The 13,973-nt window shown below is 34.9% G+C and overlaps 1 protein-coding gene across 1 annotated transcript in view; it reads left to right on the plus strand.

The window, feature by feature from the left end:
- The first annotated feature begins 322 nt into the window (after positions 1–322).
- PIH1D3 (PIH1 domain containing 3) overlaps positions 323–13,973 on the plus strand; it is a 40,090-nt gene continuing 26,439 nt past the window's right edge. Inside the window, exons 1-4 of the mRNA XM_012645078.1 lie at positions 323–364; positions 7,170–7,325; positions 10,968–11,040; positions 13,455–13,560. Coding sequence (XP_012500532.1) covers positions 356–364; positions 7,170–7,325; positions 10,968–11,040; positions 13,455–13,560 — 344 coding nt within the window. The 5' untranslated portion in view covers positions 323–355. The remainder of the gene's footprint in view (positions 365–7,169; positions 7,326–10,967; positions 11,041–13,454; positions 13,561–13,973) is intronic.

Consider the following 13,973-nt stretch of genomic DNA (forward strand, 5'->3'; position numbering starts at 1 on the left):
AAGCCATGTTTCCTTGTAGGTAGATCTGGGTGCTCCAAGTTGGAGCGGCAGCCACTGTCTGTACCTTCTGCTTTATATGGACAGGCATGGTTGATCCTGGACCAGCATTCCTTGGTTAGTAGATATTGGAGGAGGCGGGTAAAAACACGTTCATATTGAAAAAAATGGCCCCTGCCACTCGCTACATGAACAATGTCGTTTGTATGAGAACTCGAACACTGTGGCCTGAGGGTTGCAGCCGAGCTTGGGCAGATCCACTGAGGAGTGGGAGGCGGGCATAGCCCCACTTAGTGAACTGAGGTGTAGAGTGCAGAGAATACTTGTACCTACAAAACCTGCTACTTACCAAGGGCTCATGGGGAAGGTAAGTATGTTATTTGACTGTACCTGTCAAAACGTGAGGACCTGTGTTTAAAAAATTAAATCCGAGTAAGGCGAGAGAACCGAGTTTGACCAGAGACATGGGAGTTGTTTCTCCTAAGAGTTTCCTGTTGTGATAAAGATTCAGAATGAGACCATTTCCTGAAGAAATGAAGAAAATAGGACTCGGGGAGAAAATTTCACGGTATCGAAAGAAAGTTTGCCACCTCAACTTCTTTTTAGATACAGCTGGAGTACGAGACTGAGATAAAGAAACAAGGAGAAAAATTATTGACAAGTAATATTAATAAGTGTATTAAGTTTGTCTTAATAAGTGTATCACTTAATAAGTGTATTAAGTTTGTCTGAAATGTGTAATGCATTTGAAGCTCAGAATGAGTTCTGTAAGAAACTAAGGATTTGCCTCTCCATATAAAAACTCACTTTAAAAAAGAATACAAAAAAGCCTCACTTTTCAAGAAGGATTGGGATGTTAGAAACTCCTTATAAATAAGCGGCTAAAATAAATAGAGGAAATATTAAATCAAAAGAGATTTAATAATCAATAATTAATTTATTGACCTTTTCATTTATTACAGAGTCCAGGTACTTTCAAAAAGCATCTTCCATTAAATATATTTTAAATTTGGAACAAAAACTCTAATTTCCCATAGTAACTTAAAAGTTGATACATTGATGGCAGTGAAAGTTAGAGACCTAAAAAAGGAAACTATTCTTGGTATTGTAAAGACATGCTCCAAATGAACTATTTTTAGTAGGTGGGGAATCATTGATGAGTATCGTTGTCAAAAAATATAAAAAGGAAATCAATTAGCCAGTATATTATAATTTATTTCAGACATAGGCAGAGATGATGTTTACTTTTGTGTTCTCAGAAGAATTTTAATGCAGGAATTGCTAAATAAGGCACCACGTAAATAAAGTTGCAGAAGAAATGCCAAATTTATTTAGAGAATAAATGGATTTTGAATACTTTGAAATTATTCAACAGTCAATATTTTAGGGATATGTTTTATCTATTTACTTAAACAAGTTCCAAGAGGATACTGTTTGCTGATTCTTTATTGCCTTGATTTTATTTACCATATATACTTGAATTAATATAATATCATTTCTTTTTTTGATGAATCTTGATTTATCATTTAAAGATAAGGGAGTCACAGTAAGAAGGCAAAAAGCAGATTTAAAATTTGTCTGAGATTGGTATTTGAACTTTCAAATATTCTTTTTTTAAATTTCAGGAGTACACATGTTTTGGTTACAAAATTTGCTTTTGTACAATTTGATTCAAAGTTGTAAGTGTGCCCTTCACCCAGATAGTGTGCATTGTACCTGTTAGGTGTGAATTTATCCATCCCCTCCTCCCCCCTCCCACCTACTTGATTTCTGTTGAGTTTTACTTCCATATGTGCACGTAAGTGTTGATTGATTAGTTCCAATTTAGTATTCAGTACATGTGGTGTTTGTTTTTCCATTCTCATGGCACTTCACTCAGAAGAATGGTCTCCATTCAGTTCCATCCAGGTTGTTACAAAAGATACTAGATTGCCCTTTTTTATGGCTGAGTAGTACTCCATGGTATACATATACCACATTTTATTAATTCACTCATGTATTGATGGGCACTTGGGTTGTTTCCACATCTTTGCAATTGTGAATTGTGCTGCTATAAACATTAGAGTACAAGTGTCTTTTTTATAAAATGTCTTTTTTTTTCCCCTTTGGATAATTACCTAGTATTTCTTTTTGAATAGTCTGTAATTCAGAGTTTTCACTAATTTAACCTAGACTCTTCTCCAATTGGTTAAAGTCAAAGAGCCAACCTTATTGACACTGTGGATGGAGGCAAACAAAACAGAAAGCATGATCCCAGCTTTACAACCAGAGTCTGACTTGATCCCAAAGTTACCAATACTGCTTCGTGCCATGGTTCTGGAGCTACCCCTGGTTGAACTTTTTTTGGTTCCTTTTTTTGGCTCCCGTGTTTTGGTAATGACCTGGTTCTGGAGTGTCCGTCACTTTAGCTCACTGTGGCTAGTACCAAGATTGATCCTCCAATCACACCTCTATCTGTGAAAACCTCCATACTACTTTCCTTAGAGGTTGTACTAGTTTGCAGTCCCACCAACAGTGTGTAAGTGTTCCTTTCTCTCTGCATCCATGCCAGCATCTGTTATTTTGGGACCTTTTGATAAGAGCCATTCTCACTGGAGGGAAGTGATATCTCATTGTGCTTTTGATTTGCATTTCCCTGATGATTAGAGACATTGAGCATTTTTTTCATATGTTTCTTGGCCATTAGTCTATATCCCACTACTAGGTATTTACTGAAAGGGGAAAAAAAGACATTTTATAAAAAAGACACTTGCGCTCAAATGTTTATAGCAGCACAATTCACAACTCAGGTTGATGTGGGAAAATCAAAGGCTCTCTGGAAAATGCTGCCATTGGCATTGGCCAAGCAAAAGAGAGCGATAGAAAAACAAAGGGCCTAGAAAATTTATTGTCTAAATAACCAAATCTCAAATACAAGATTTAGCAATATATTTTGTTTTAACGGAAACTCTTAAATTTTCCTCAGTTTAAATTTATTCTTGGCCTTTTTAAGTGGCAGTGCCAGATTCAAACAGAGGCAGTATGGCTCCAGAATCTTTTTTTTTTTTTTTAAATCACTACACTGTACTACCCAAGTAATCTGGGCAAAAGGAAGAATATACTCCAAGACACAAAGGCAGGGAATTATAAGGTATGTTTAATAAGCAGTTTAGTTTTTAACAGAATATAGAACACATATAGGAGAATGATAGGAGAGAAGGGCAGAAAATTAGGTTGGAGCTATATCCTGAAGGACCTCGATTGCCAGACTCAATATAAACTTAAATGCATGTCAAATTTATAAATTAAAGATAGCTCTACAAACTAACATTGCATAGTTCATAAAAAGGAATCTTGCTTTAGTTTTTCAGATGTGATGTTTGTGTCAAATGAGCTTTAATATTTTTATCAGAGTTTAATAAATTGTTCTTAATGTGTTAGACTTCTGAAAAAGCTAGTAGAATCTTCATTTTCATCAAATTTAGAATGTTTTTTCCAAAAATTCACCTGATTGTTTTTCTCTTTTGATACTTTGAACCTTTTAATTAGTTATTCGCAAGATATTTGTGATTCTTTTGTTTCTCAAAATACAACATCAACAAACTTGTCATGATTTATTAATTGGTGTTTGCAGATCATTATTTCATTTGATATGATAAAAATTATTTTTGCTAAGGTGCTAATTTTATGATCATATTTCTACTCCAATTTAGCTATAGTGCAAATCTATGCCATTTTATGACAGCATAATTTAGAAGTTCAGTTGGACTTTAAGAAGTCAAATGCCTAATATGCTTCAGATATAAAAAGTGTTACTAAGAATTATTGTGAATGATTTGTTTAAGAAACACAAACATATACATCCCAAGGAGTGGCAACACCTTCAAAGTAGCCACTTTTGGAAGCTGCCTACTTATTCTAATGATGTTGCTATTAATCATATTACTTTTGAAACTACTCTTTTAGAATCACCTTGAGGCCTGTAGCACATTCTTTTGAATATCCTTAAGAAAGCAAATCTTCATATGTTGAAAGTAGTTGTGATGTCTAGATATATCTAGAAATCTCTTGGAGACAAATTTGATGTGTAATCAAACTGAATGATACCATAATGATATGTATTTTCTTGGTGATGCACGTGAAGGCAATTCCAAAATATTTTGAGCATTGATAGCATAATTTACATCAATCTATAACCTTCCAAGGGGCTATTTTGAAATACAATATTCATATGAATTTAATCATGCTTCGTTCAGTATGCATCAACTATTATGTGCCAGCTCCAGTTATTGAAGATGTTCAGTCTATAGGTATAGCTTCACTCTGCCCACACTGCCCTGCTTCTCACTTATTGAAAACCAGGCCAGAATTCCTTCCCAGCTAACTGGTAGGGATTTAGAATTAATTTATTTTTCCTAAATCCAGTATCCAGTGTACCCAATGAACCAAAACCTTCCTTCATAACATCCCCTGTGCGTGCCCAGGTGACATGAGAAAGCTGCTGATGCAATGCCTGGTTCGTTTTCTCTTTTCCAGCTGGAACTTTGAGCCCTGCCCTCTTCTGAACCTTCATCTAGCTGCCAACTCCCCCACAATCCTTAAGAACTGGACCCCGCCTCTTATACTCTTCACCTATGGGCCAGGGTCCTACTTTACCCTAAATAGATTTCCCTATAACCATGACTTCAACCTTTCTGTCCTGAAGCACTGCTAATATCCAGAAACTCCTGCTTCCATGTCCCAGCCAAGCAAACAAGACCATATGAATTACAATTCTGATTACTACCTCAGACACTATATTTGGGACTTCTAAATACCTTTTTATAGGTTAGCTTTACTGGTCCCAGTTAATTCTCCTTTGACCAGCCCACCATTGAGCTCTCACAAGCCTGATGATCAAAATATCTGCGGGTGTTGGCACTATGTGCCAGATAATAATGACATTTTATATAGCTTTTCATATTTTAGCAAACTCCTTTGCCTACCTTGCATAATTTGACCATCACAACAATTTTGTAAAGTAGGTAATGCTGGCATCATAGACAATTTCTGCTATGTTTGTTTCTTAAATGTCTCATTTGTACAGTCTCAATTCAAAATACTAATTATATCATCGTATCTGATATCTGGATGCATTTTACCTTTCACCGTCAAAGGTAGAAAATGTTACAATAAACTTTCTGCTTTTAATGTTAGGTAAATATTTAATGAGCACATAATCAACTAGGAATTTTAAAATATAAACAAGAGCTTCTTTGTTTAATTTGTGTCAATTATTCATTTCCATAGCAGTCTACCAGACCACACTGTGAGAGAAGATTGTTTTATCACCTTTTATTCCACTTTTTCCAATTTAATGAGTTTCCAAAGTAATGAGTTTTATCATTAACTTATTTCACATCATTATTAGACATGACAGTCATACCCAGAAAAATTGAACTTTCAAAGAACTAATAATAGCCAACATATGTTGAGTGCTTACTATGTGCCAGGCACTGTTCCAAGGTCTTTTATGTGTATTAAGCTACTTAATCCTTATAACAACACTAAGAGATATATACTATTATTATCCCCATTTTACAGACAAAGAAAATTAGGTATAGAGAGTTTAAATAATGTGCCCAAAGTCAGAGAGCTAAGAAAATAAATAATGGATACAAATCCAAGCAATGTGACTCCAGAGCCCTTACTTTTAACCACTATGATATACTGCCTCTGTGCAATTTAGATTAGTTTCTTACCCTTGACATCTTCAACAGATACTAGGATCAGTTTTCTATTTAGAAAAGAAAGTCAAACTAATGATAAAACATAATAAAACAGAAGATTTGTAAAACACCATTTGCATGCAGATTGATTTTGACAAGTAGCTATACCAGCACACATTTGAGAATCCCTTTGTATTTCTCTTCTGGGCACAATGGAAAAATTTTCATGGATCATTTAATAAAAGTACTACATAGATGTTTCCTGTGAGTTAATTTTATAAAATAATGTTTAAAAAATATCAGCAGAAGTGTAGGAAAAAATTCCTATTATATTTATGCCCAAATCACTAAAAATAGGCCTAATTCTACATCTTTATTCAGATTATTCACTAAAGTCTGACACCTGCATGATTTTTAAAGATCCTGAATTTGCTACTCCAAATATAACTGCAAATATTATTTGGTTGTTTGTTTTGTTTTGTTTTTTGAGACAGGGTCTCACTCCGTTGTCTTGGCTAGAGTGCAGTGGCGTCATCATAGCTCACTGCAACCTCAAACTCCTGTGCTCAAGCAATTCTCCTGCCTCAGCCTCCCAAGTAGCTGGGACTACAGGCATGCACCACCATGGCCAGCTAATTTTTTTTTTTTTTTTATCTTTAGTAGAGATAGTGTCTCACTATTGCCCAGGCTGGTCTTGAACTCCTGGCCTCAAATGATCCTCCCACCTCTGCCTCCCAAAGTGCTAGATTACAGGCATGAGCCAACACTCCTGGCCTACAAAGATTATTTGAAAGACTGATGTCTAGATAGTAGGATTATAGGTAGTTATAGTTTTCTTAGTTATACATGTAGTCATGTATAACTACATGAATGAACCTGTTAGTGTTCTCAAATGGCAAAGTGCTAAGACATCATCGAGGGTAATTAAGAATTGAAATAAAGCAGAAGATGCAGGTCTGCCTGAGGTGGAAGTGTGAAATGAGCAAAGGCCTTGGTGTTATGTCCACCAAGCAACATCTTTTTCAGTTCACTAAGTGGAATATATAGCCTAAACAGCATACATGAGACAGATCAAAAGATAGTCTAAAATAATATGTTCCAAAATAATGATACATAATCTATATGACACTGATATACACTTCCTCTAGAGGTAGGGCTTAAGAATCTGCATTTTTAACCAACTCCCCAAGTGATTCTTAAGCACACTAAAACCCAAGAACCACTATAGTAGGTGCTCAATAAATGCTTGTTAGATTGGGTATGAAGTTTTAGTAAAACAAACTGAATGCTTGAGTTTGCTCGCTGCCCCAGGCCTGTGAGTTAGGAAAAAAACGTATATCTAAAGAAGTTTACAAGGATTTTCAAGGAACGATAAGAGACAATGGAGTGACCCTGAGAAAGAAGGGAGGTATAACAATAAAAAATTTTCATGTCTTTAAAAACCTTAAAAGTAAAGTATCTCTTTCTGATTATCTTCTTTCTTAGAATATGGATTCTGAAAATACAGAAACTGAAAATATGGAAATGGAAATTACGGCACCTAAAAATCTGGAAATTGTGACACTTTCTTCAGTTTCTGCTCTGGAAGCACTCTCTGCGCTAATTAATCCTGGAGAAGAGGATGATTTTGACTCTGGACAGGTGGCCATATACTTATAGATAAATTCGTTCTGTTCATGGGAAATCGTGAAAGTGTATTTGAACAATTTGTTCCCACCTTACTGTGGGAGCAGGACTGTGTCATCTGATACATTCACAGGAGGCTGCAAGGCTGATTATGCATGAGAGTATAACCTCTAATACATTTCTAGCAAACATAATTATATTTTTTCTAAACCACCTGAACACTGAATAGGAAAATAGTTCTGTAACTATGGTAGCAATAGCTACATTTCAAAATGTTTGTCATTTATATTTATGGCCTAAGAATGCTTGACAACCATTGCAAAGTGGTAGAAAGGACTGTTTAAGCCTAGACAACATTTCCATAAGACAAATATTTTCAATTATACAGTATTAATTGGACCCACAAGTACCAATCCCTTATTTTTTTTTATTTGTCTGCACATGAAAACAGAACAGAATATATTTTGAACCAAATAATGGGACAAACTAGCTTCAGCCCATCAAATTCCCTATACATGCCAAAATAAAGCTGTGGAGTCTAATTGGTTGAGTAGCACTGGGGTCAGGACAGGTAATGCCAGTAAGGCTTGCAGCAACAATATGGGCTTCATTTTTGGTAGAAGAGTTCTGGTAGAACTGACCTTTGGCCACTCCAAGGTCACTGCCAGTATTCCCAAAACAACAAAAACACTTTTATATAACTCCTTGCTCTCGATTCTCCTACTCCTTAAATATCAGTGAGCCTTGGCTCTCAGACTGCCTATGATAAGACAAACAAAATTTGGGGCGAAAATCTCCTAACAGAATATATTAACTTGCGTAAATTTATTTTAATGAAGTGTTTTGTTATTACAACCAGTTTACCATGAATAAATCATCTTTCATGAAAATACGTATCAATTTACTCCTTCCAAAATTCTTTTTTGCCATAATGTGGAAAAATAAGTATATTCTGAATAGGCAGCAAATTCAGTGGCTCATATTGACACAGGATTGAGCTAGCACCATCCAGGAAGAGCTTAGGTGGAACAGGGCAGAATTAAATAAGACATGAAATGGAAATAAAATTTGTAGAAGAGAGGAACTGAGTTGGCTTGGACCCAGGATCAGAAACCAGGAAGCTTTAATCAGGGAAAAGAATCAGTTAGAGGCCAAACAAATAAAGAAAATCAGGACATTTACAACAGTGTTGAATATATGTAATAAATAGGACACAGGAGGAAAAACGATAGGAACAATGTTATCAATGAAGTCCAGAAGGCAAGTTCATTTTTGCTACCTTACTTGAAATAACAGAATGATCATTTTCTGGAGCCTACACCCTGGGAAAGGGAGGGTGATGACATATGGAAAAAGTATATTAAGTATTTGAGAAACAGTGATCTTGAATAAAGTGAAGGGGAACTTGTAACTGGAACAAATTCAGAGATAAGGATTTACTCTGGTTACAAAGCTTGTTCCCTTTGGGATTTATGGCTGGAGATATTTATTTGCATCTAGAGGTGTTTCTAGGAGGAAAGATGAGTGCTTATGAGAACAGAAAGACTGACATAATTTTACTGAATTGTACAATTTATAAAGGAAAATTACTATAATAACGTATGATTCTGTATATCTAGGTTATAAGCAATTTTGAGATAATTGGTCATTCAGATACCACAGTACAGATATCATTAGAGGATATAGAATTAGAGTATCAGAACAGTGGGAGAATAATTAATGTTTCTGATGAACTATTAAATTTTCCAGGAGAGAAACTGCTTTTCATTTTTTAACATATATTAATCTTGGGAACTGAGGGATGATTACAAGAGTGATTTGTTTTTAAAAATACACTCTCTGAAAGCAGCAAGAAAACTGTTGCATACATATTGGTTCATTTACACTATCCCTTTTCTTTATGAATTGTTAAGAATCTGGAAGATTGGGAACGGTGTATCTGTAGTTTTTCAAACTCACGAGGGGATCTTAAGGCCTATGGGAAATAAGGTTCACCATTCTTCACAGACATTGTAGCAAGGATATTCTAACTGTATTATATATTACAAAGTTGCATGAATTGCAATGATAAATTGTTCATATAATTGGCTGTAGATTCATGGTAAAGGCTCAAATGATGCTCTTATAGAAAACAATTACAAGATGGTTTTTAGTGTTTTTATTATCCCATTCCATCTTTTCACTTGAAATTTTTATTTTTAATCATTTCTTTTCATTGAGTTAATAGATTGAAACTCTGATATACTGATCCAATCATTACTGTCCATGAAGAGCATACCAATTTTTGTCAGGAATGTCCAATATTTTATTTCTACTGATTTAAATTTTCTGTGGAAGGAGGCACTCAACAAAACAAGAGGCCCTCAAGTTCAAGGCCCCGAGAAATGCTTTACCCTGATTGACTAGTAGTATTCTGATGATTAATAATTTAAGAAAAGCACTACACATTTATATGACCTTAGTGATTAAAAAGAAAAAAAAGTCCTGAATATTGTCTTGGGATTTTCACATAAAAATGCCTGTAACACCTTTACCACAGACATAGCACTTTTGAAACATTTTTTTGGAAGGGAATAGTTACTGTCTCAGACACCGTTGAGATATTGTAGATTAATTTCTGATTTATAACTGTAGAAATAGTTTAGCATAATAAAGACCCAGGTGAGCTGTTCCTTCAGCTTTCAAGGACAGACATGACTCCCTTTGCCCAAACAGGACATTCTAACTTTTGTACATGTCTGAAGTCTTAGGAGATGAAGTTGGGTGCCTGAGAAAGGAGAGATAGAGGTGCTATTCTGCCAAGATCCAAGGAGATAAGAATTTTTTGACTACCAGCAGTGGAGTAAGTTGAATCTGCAGGGTCTGACATCAGCAAGAACAATTAGTAAGAAATTGGGATTTTCTTCAAATATCAAAAAATCCCTGAGACGGACCAATGAGGTGGTGCCACTATACTGATGATATAATATATGTTATACTTAGTTGAAAAAATGTACTGGTGAGTCAGGGGCAGTCCTGTGGGGGTGCACATGCTTGTGCAGAGGATGACAAAATAAACTTGTAGAAAGACTGAAATGCTTTAGCATGTATTTGACACTATTAATTTGGAGTTGCTGTTTAAATCCACTAGTTCAGTGTCATGAGATGGTGGGACAGAATAGTGTTTTATACCCATAGTGAAAAGCAGTAAAAGCAGTTATCAGGGCTTTTGAATGGATCATTTGAAGTCTAAATATTTAGCCTCTACTTTCCCATGCTTCTATCTCCCATCTAAGTACAACTAGACACTTAAAACCCAAAAGTATTGACGCTTTTATACTAACACTTGGTTGTGATCTTCATAGAGATGAATGTGGCTCATTCCTCATCCCCAGGGATACATGATTCACTGAACCAGAACTGGGAATTTAGTCTGACTAAAGATCAATTCTGCCCTAGAGTCTATTAAACCAAATATTTTTTGAAAGAACAAGGAAAGCACATTCAAAATAATATGTGACATCTGTCTCTCTGTTGTGTAACAAAGATGGGTAATTGAACTGGAAAGCTCTATGAGATTTGTAGATGGAAAGCTTATCAAATTTAAAGTATTACTAGTCATATAGATTATACAAGCAGTAATTACAGAATGTTGGATTTTTTTTTCTTCTCCTCCAGACAAATTATCCATCTTGTCTTGGAGCCATGGGCCCTGGGAATATTGGACCACCAAATAAAGAAGAGCTCAAAGGTAACAAAGCAGTATAGATCAATATAATCTTTTCCTTGGCAGAAAAATTACAGGGAGAGTAATACTAACTAACACTAGTACTTGTTAAGATGCACTAAATAACAATGTATTGTATACTTGAAAGTTGCTAAGAGAGTAGATTTTAAGTGTTCTCATCACAAATAACTGATAAGTGTATGAAGTAATACGTATGTTAATTAGCTTGATTTAACCATTCCACAATATATACATATTTCAAAACGTTATGTTGTACATAATAAATATGTATAGTTCTTATTTTTCAATTAAAGTGAATAAAAAAGAAAAAAGAAAAACTAAAATAATTGTGTAAATGATAAACAGCCATTTATATATAAAGAAGTTTTTACTCTACTGCTGGAGGTAAGTAGTTTTTTTAATAATGGAAATTAACATACCTAGGATTATCGCCATTCCTTGGTATATTTTCTGAGATAGAAGATCATGAAAGTCATGTATGATCAGATAACTTTTTATTTTTTAGGGTCTATCTATCAAGATGCTTAGCTTCTTTACCTCCCAGCCTCCTATATTCTGGCAATTTCATAGAATTCATTCATCAATTCATTCAATAAATATTTTTTGAGAGGGGTCTCACTCTGTCACCCGGGCTGGAATGCAGTGACACGATCATAGCTCACGGCAGCCTTGAACTTTTGGGCTCAAGCAATCCTCCTACCTCAGCTTCCTGAGTAGCTAGGACTACAGGTGTGTGCCACCACGCCCAGCTAATTTTTTAATTTTTTTGTGGAGATGAGGTTTTGCCATGTTGCCCAGGCTGGTCTTGAACTTCTGGCTTCGAGTGATCCTCCCACCTCAGCCCCTCTCAAAGTGCTGAGATTACAGGCATGAGCCACCACACCTGGCCTTAATAAATATTCATTGAGAGCCTATTATGTATCAGGCAGTATGATCAAAATGATGCAGATCAAAACAGAAAGAGTCCCTGCCCTGACTGACCCAATAGATTTTTGGAGAGAACAGTAAAAATCTACACAATTTTGTCTTACATTGAAATGCTTATAAATTAAAGTTTATATGGTTACTTATAAAATCACAGGTCCAATAAACTAGAATAAATAATTTTTTATGTATTTCCAGCATTTTGGTCTATACATTTTTTACAGAGTTCAACATTTATAAATCTTTAAAAATATAGAAGACTTTCTATTGATCACAATTACTGTTAAACCAGAGGATGGGCAGGAAGAAGAAGTGAATTTTATTCATCAATTTAGCTAATTGTGAAAGATTTTATCTGGAAAAATGTTTAAAATAATGGCTAAAATGAGGTCTGAGGATGGTTTTTAAATTTCAGTTATTATTGCTGTACATACTCAAGAGGCTATTTGCCTTATTCAAGAGCTATTCACTCCGCGGAGGACTAGTTCAAACTTGATGTATTTCTGTACTGCCTGTATTTCTGATAATGTAGGTCTAATAATCTCTAAATTCTGAGGGTAATGATTCATATGTAAATGTTCTGTAAAAATCTGTAGTTAGGCTTTACAAAGCCCATGCTAGATAGAAGCAGATAATTTCAAAAGAATTGGCAGAATTGAGAACCTGGCAATCAGGTACATTTCTGAGAATGCTTTAAAGGACTCACAGTAATGCCCTGCACTTAATGCTGGTCTCCATTTGATGCCACAATAGTTAGAACAAATGTAAGCTCGGTTTTTCCATGCCTACTGGAGCCTATCACTTTTAAACATTTTAAGATGACATGTAGAAACCCAAGCACATGCTCAGTTCTGCATAAAGGACAAGTGATAGAGATACTCTTTAAAGCTCATGTCTACATGAGGAAAATACTGGATTACAAAATGATCATTGCCTCCACTGCTCTCAGTTTCTTTAATTGATATTATTGTTTTAAGAATTATGTCATGTTTGCATGGAAAAGGTATCAAAGGGTTTTTTATATAGCAAAACACAATGCAAGATATTTCTATCCAAATCAGATTGGTTATATTTTTACATATGACCTTATTTATGTTTCTGAAAAAAAAGTGTAATATTTCTTTGCATATATATATAGAGAAAGAGGCGGGGTGTGGGGGGGGGAGAGAGAAACTGGAAGCACCAGAATGTTAACATTGATTATCTCCAGGCAGTTGGATTGTAGATTATTTTCTTCTTTTTGTTTATCTGTTTTTCCCAAATTTTCTACAGCTGTTATTACAATTCTACAATGTATTTGTTCTGTATTGATAAAATTATTTAAAGTCAGTTGTTACAAATTTAGCTTGTTTTGAACAGAAAAAAAGATCTAGTGATTACAAATAGAGAACGTTTTACTTGAGTTATCCCAAAGTGAGGGTGAAGAAGAACAGGAGCAATTTAGAGGAGGAAAACAAGCAACAGCTTCAGCTTTATCTTCCCTTTCTCTACAGTCATCCCTCAAACCAGTGAGGAAAAGAGCTGGGACATCTGGAATCCAGAAGAGGTTCCAGAAGGAGCAGAGCATGATGATATGTGGGACATTAGAGAAATCCCAGAGTAAGTCAAATGAAGCCAGGAATGTGTTTAGGGGTTTAAGTAAGATGTGTCATCTGATACCATTCTATTTTTGACAAGATTCATAAAGTAACTTATACCACAGAAAATATAAAACTACAGCAACACACAGAAGGCATGTAAATTGGATGATTTTTTTTCCTTCTAGAGTAGAAGCAAATACTAAAACATAACACCTTCGTTGCAGTTATTATCTAGCAAAAAACAAAAAATACAGTCATTTCCATTATAAATTTATATTTAATGTCAGTTTGTTGTATAATGTGGAACTAACAGTGGAAGAAAACCAACCCATTAAATTGCAAGCATTGATATAACTAAATTTCAATACCATGTTTATTTTTCTCGTTGATTTTCCGGAGTTCTAAGTAGATTCTAGTTATCAGCCCTTTATC

The sequence above is a fragment of the Propithecus coquereli genome, unplaced genomic scaffold, assembly GCF_000956105.1.
Source record: "Propithecus coquereli isolate 6110/MARCELLA unplaced genomic scaffold, Pcoq_1.0 Scaffold104, whole genome shotgun sequence".
NCBI lineage: Eukaryota > Metazoa > Chordata > Mammalia > Primates > Indriidae > Propithecus > Propithecus coquereli.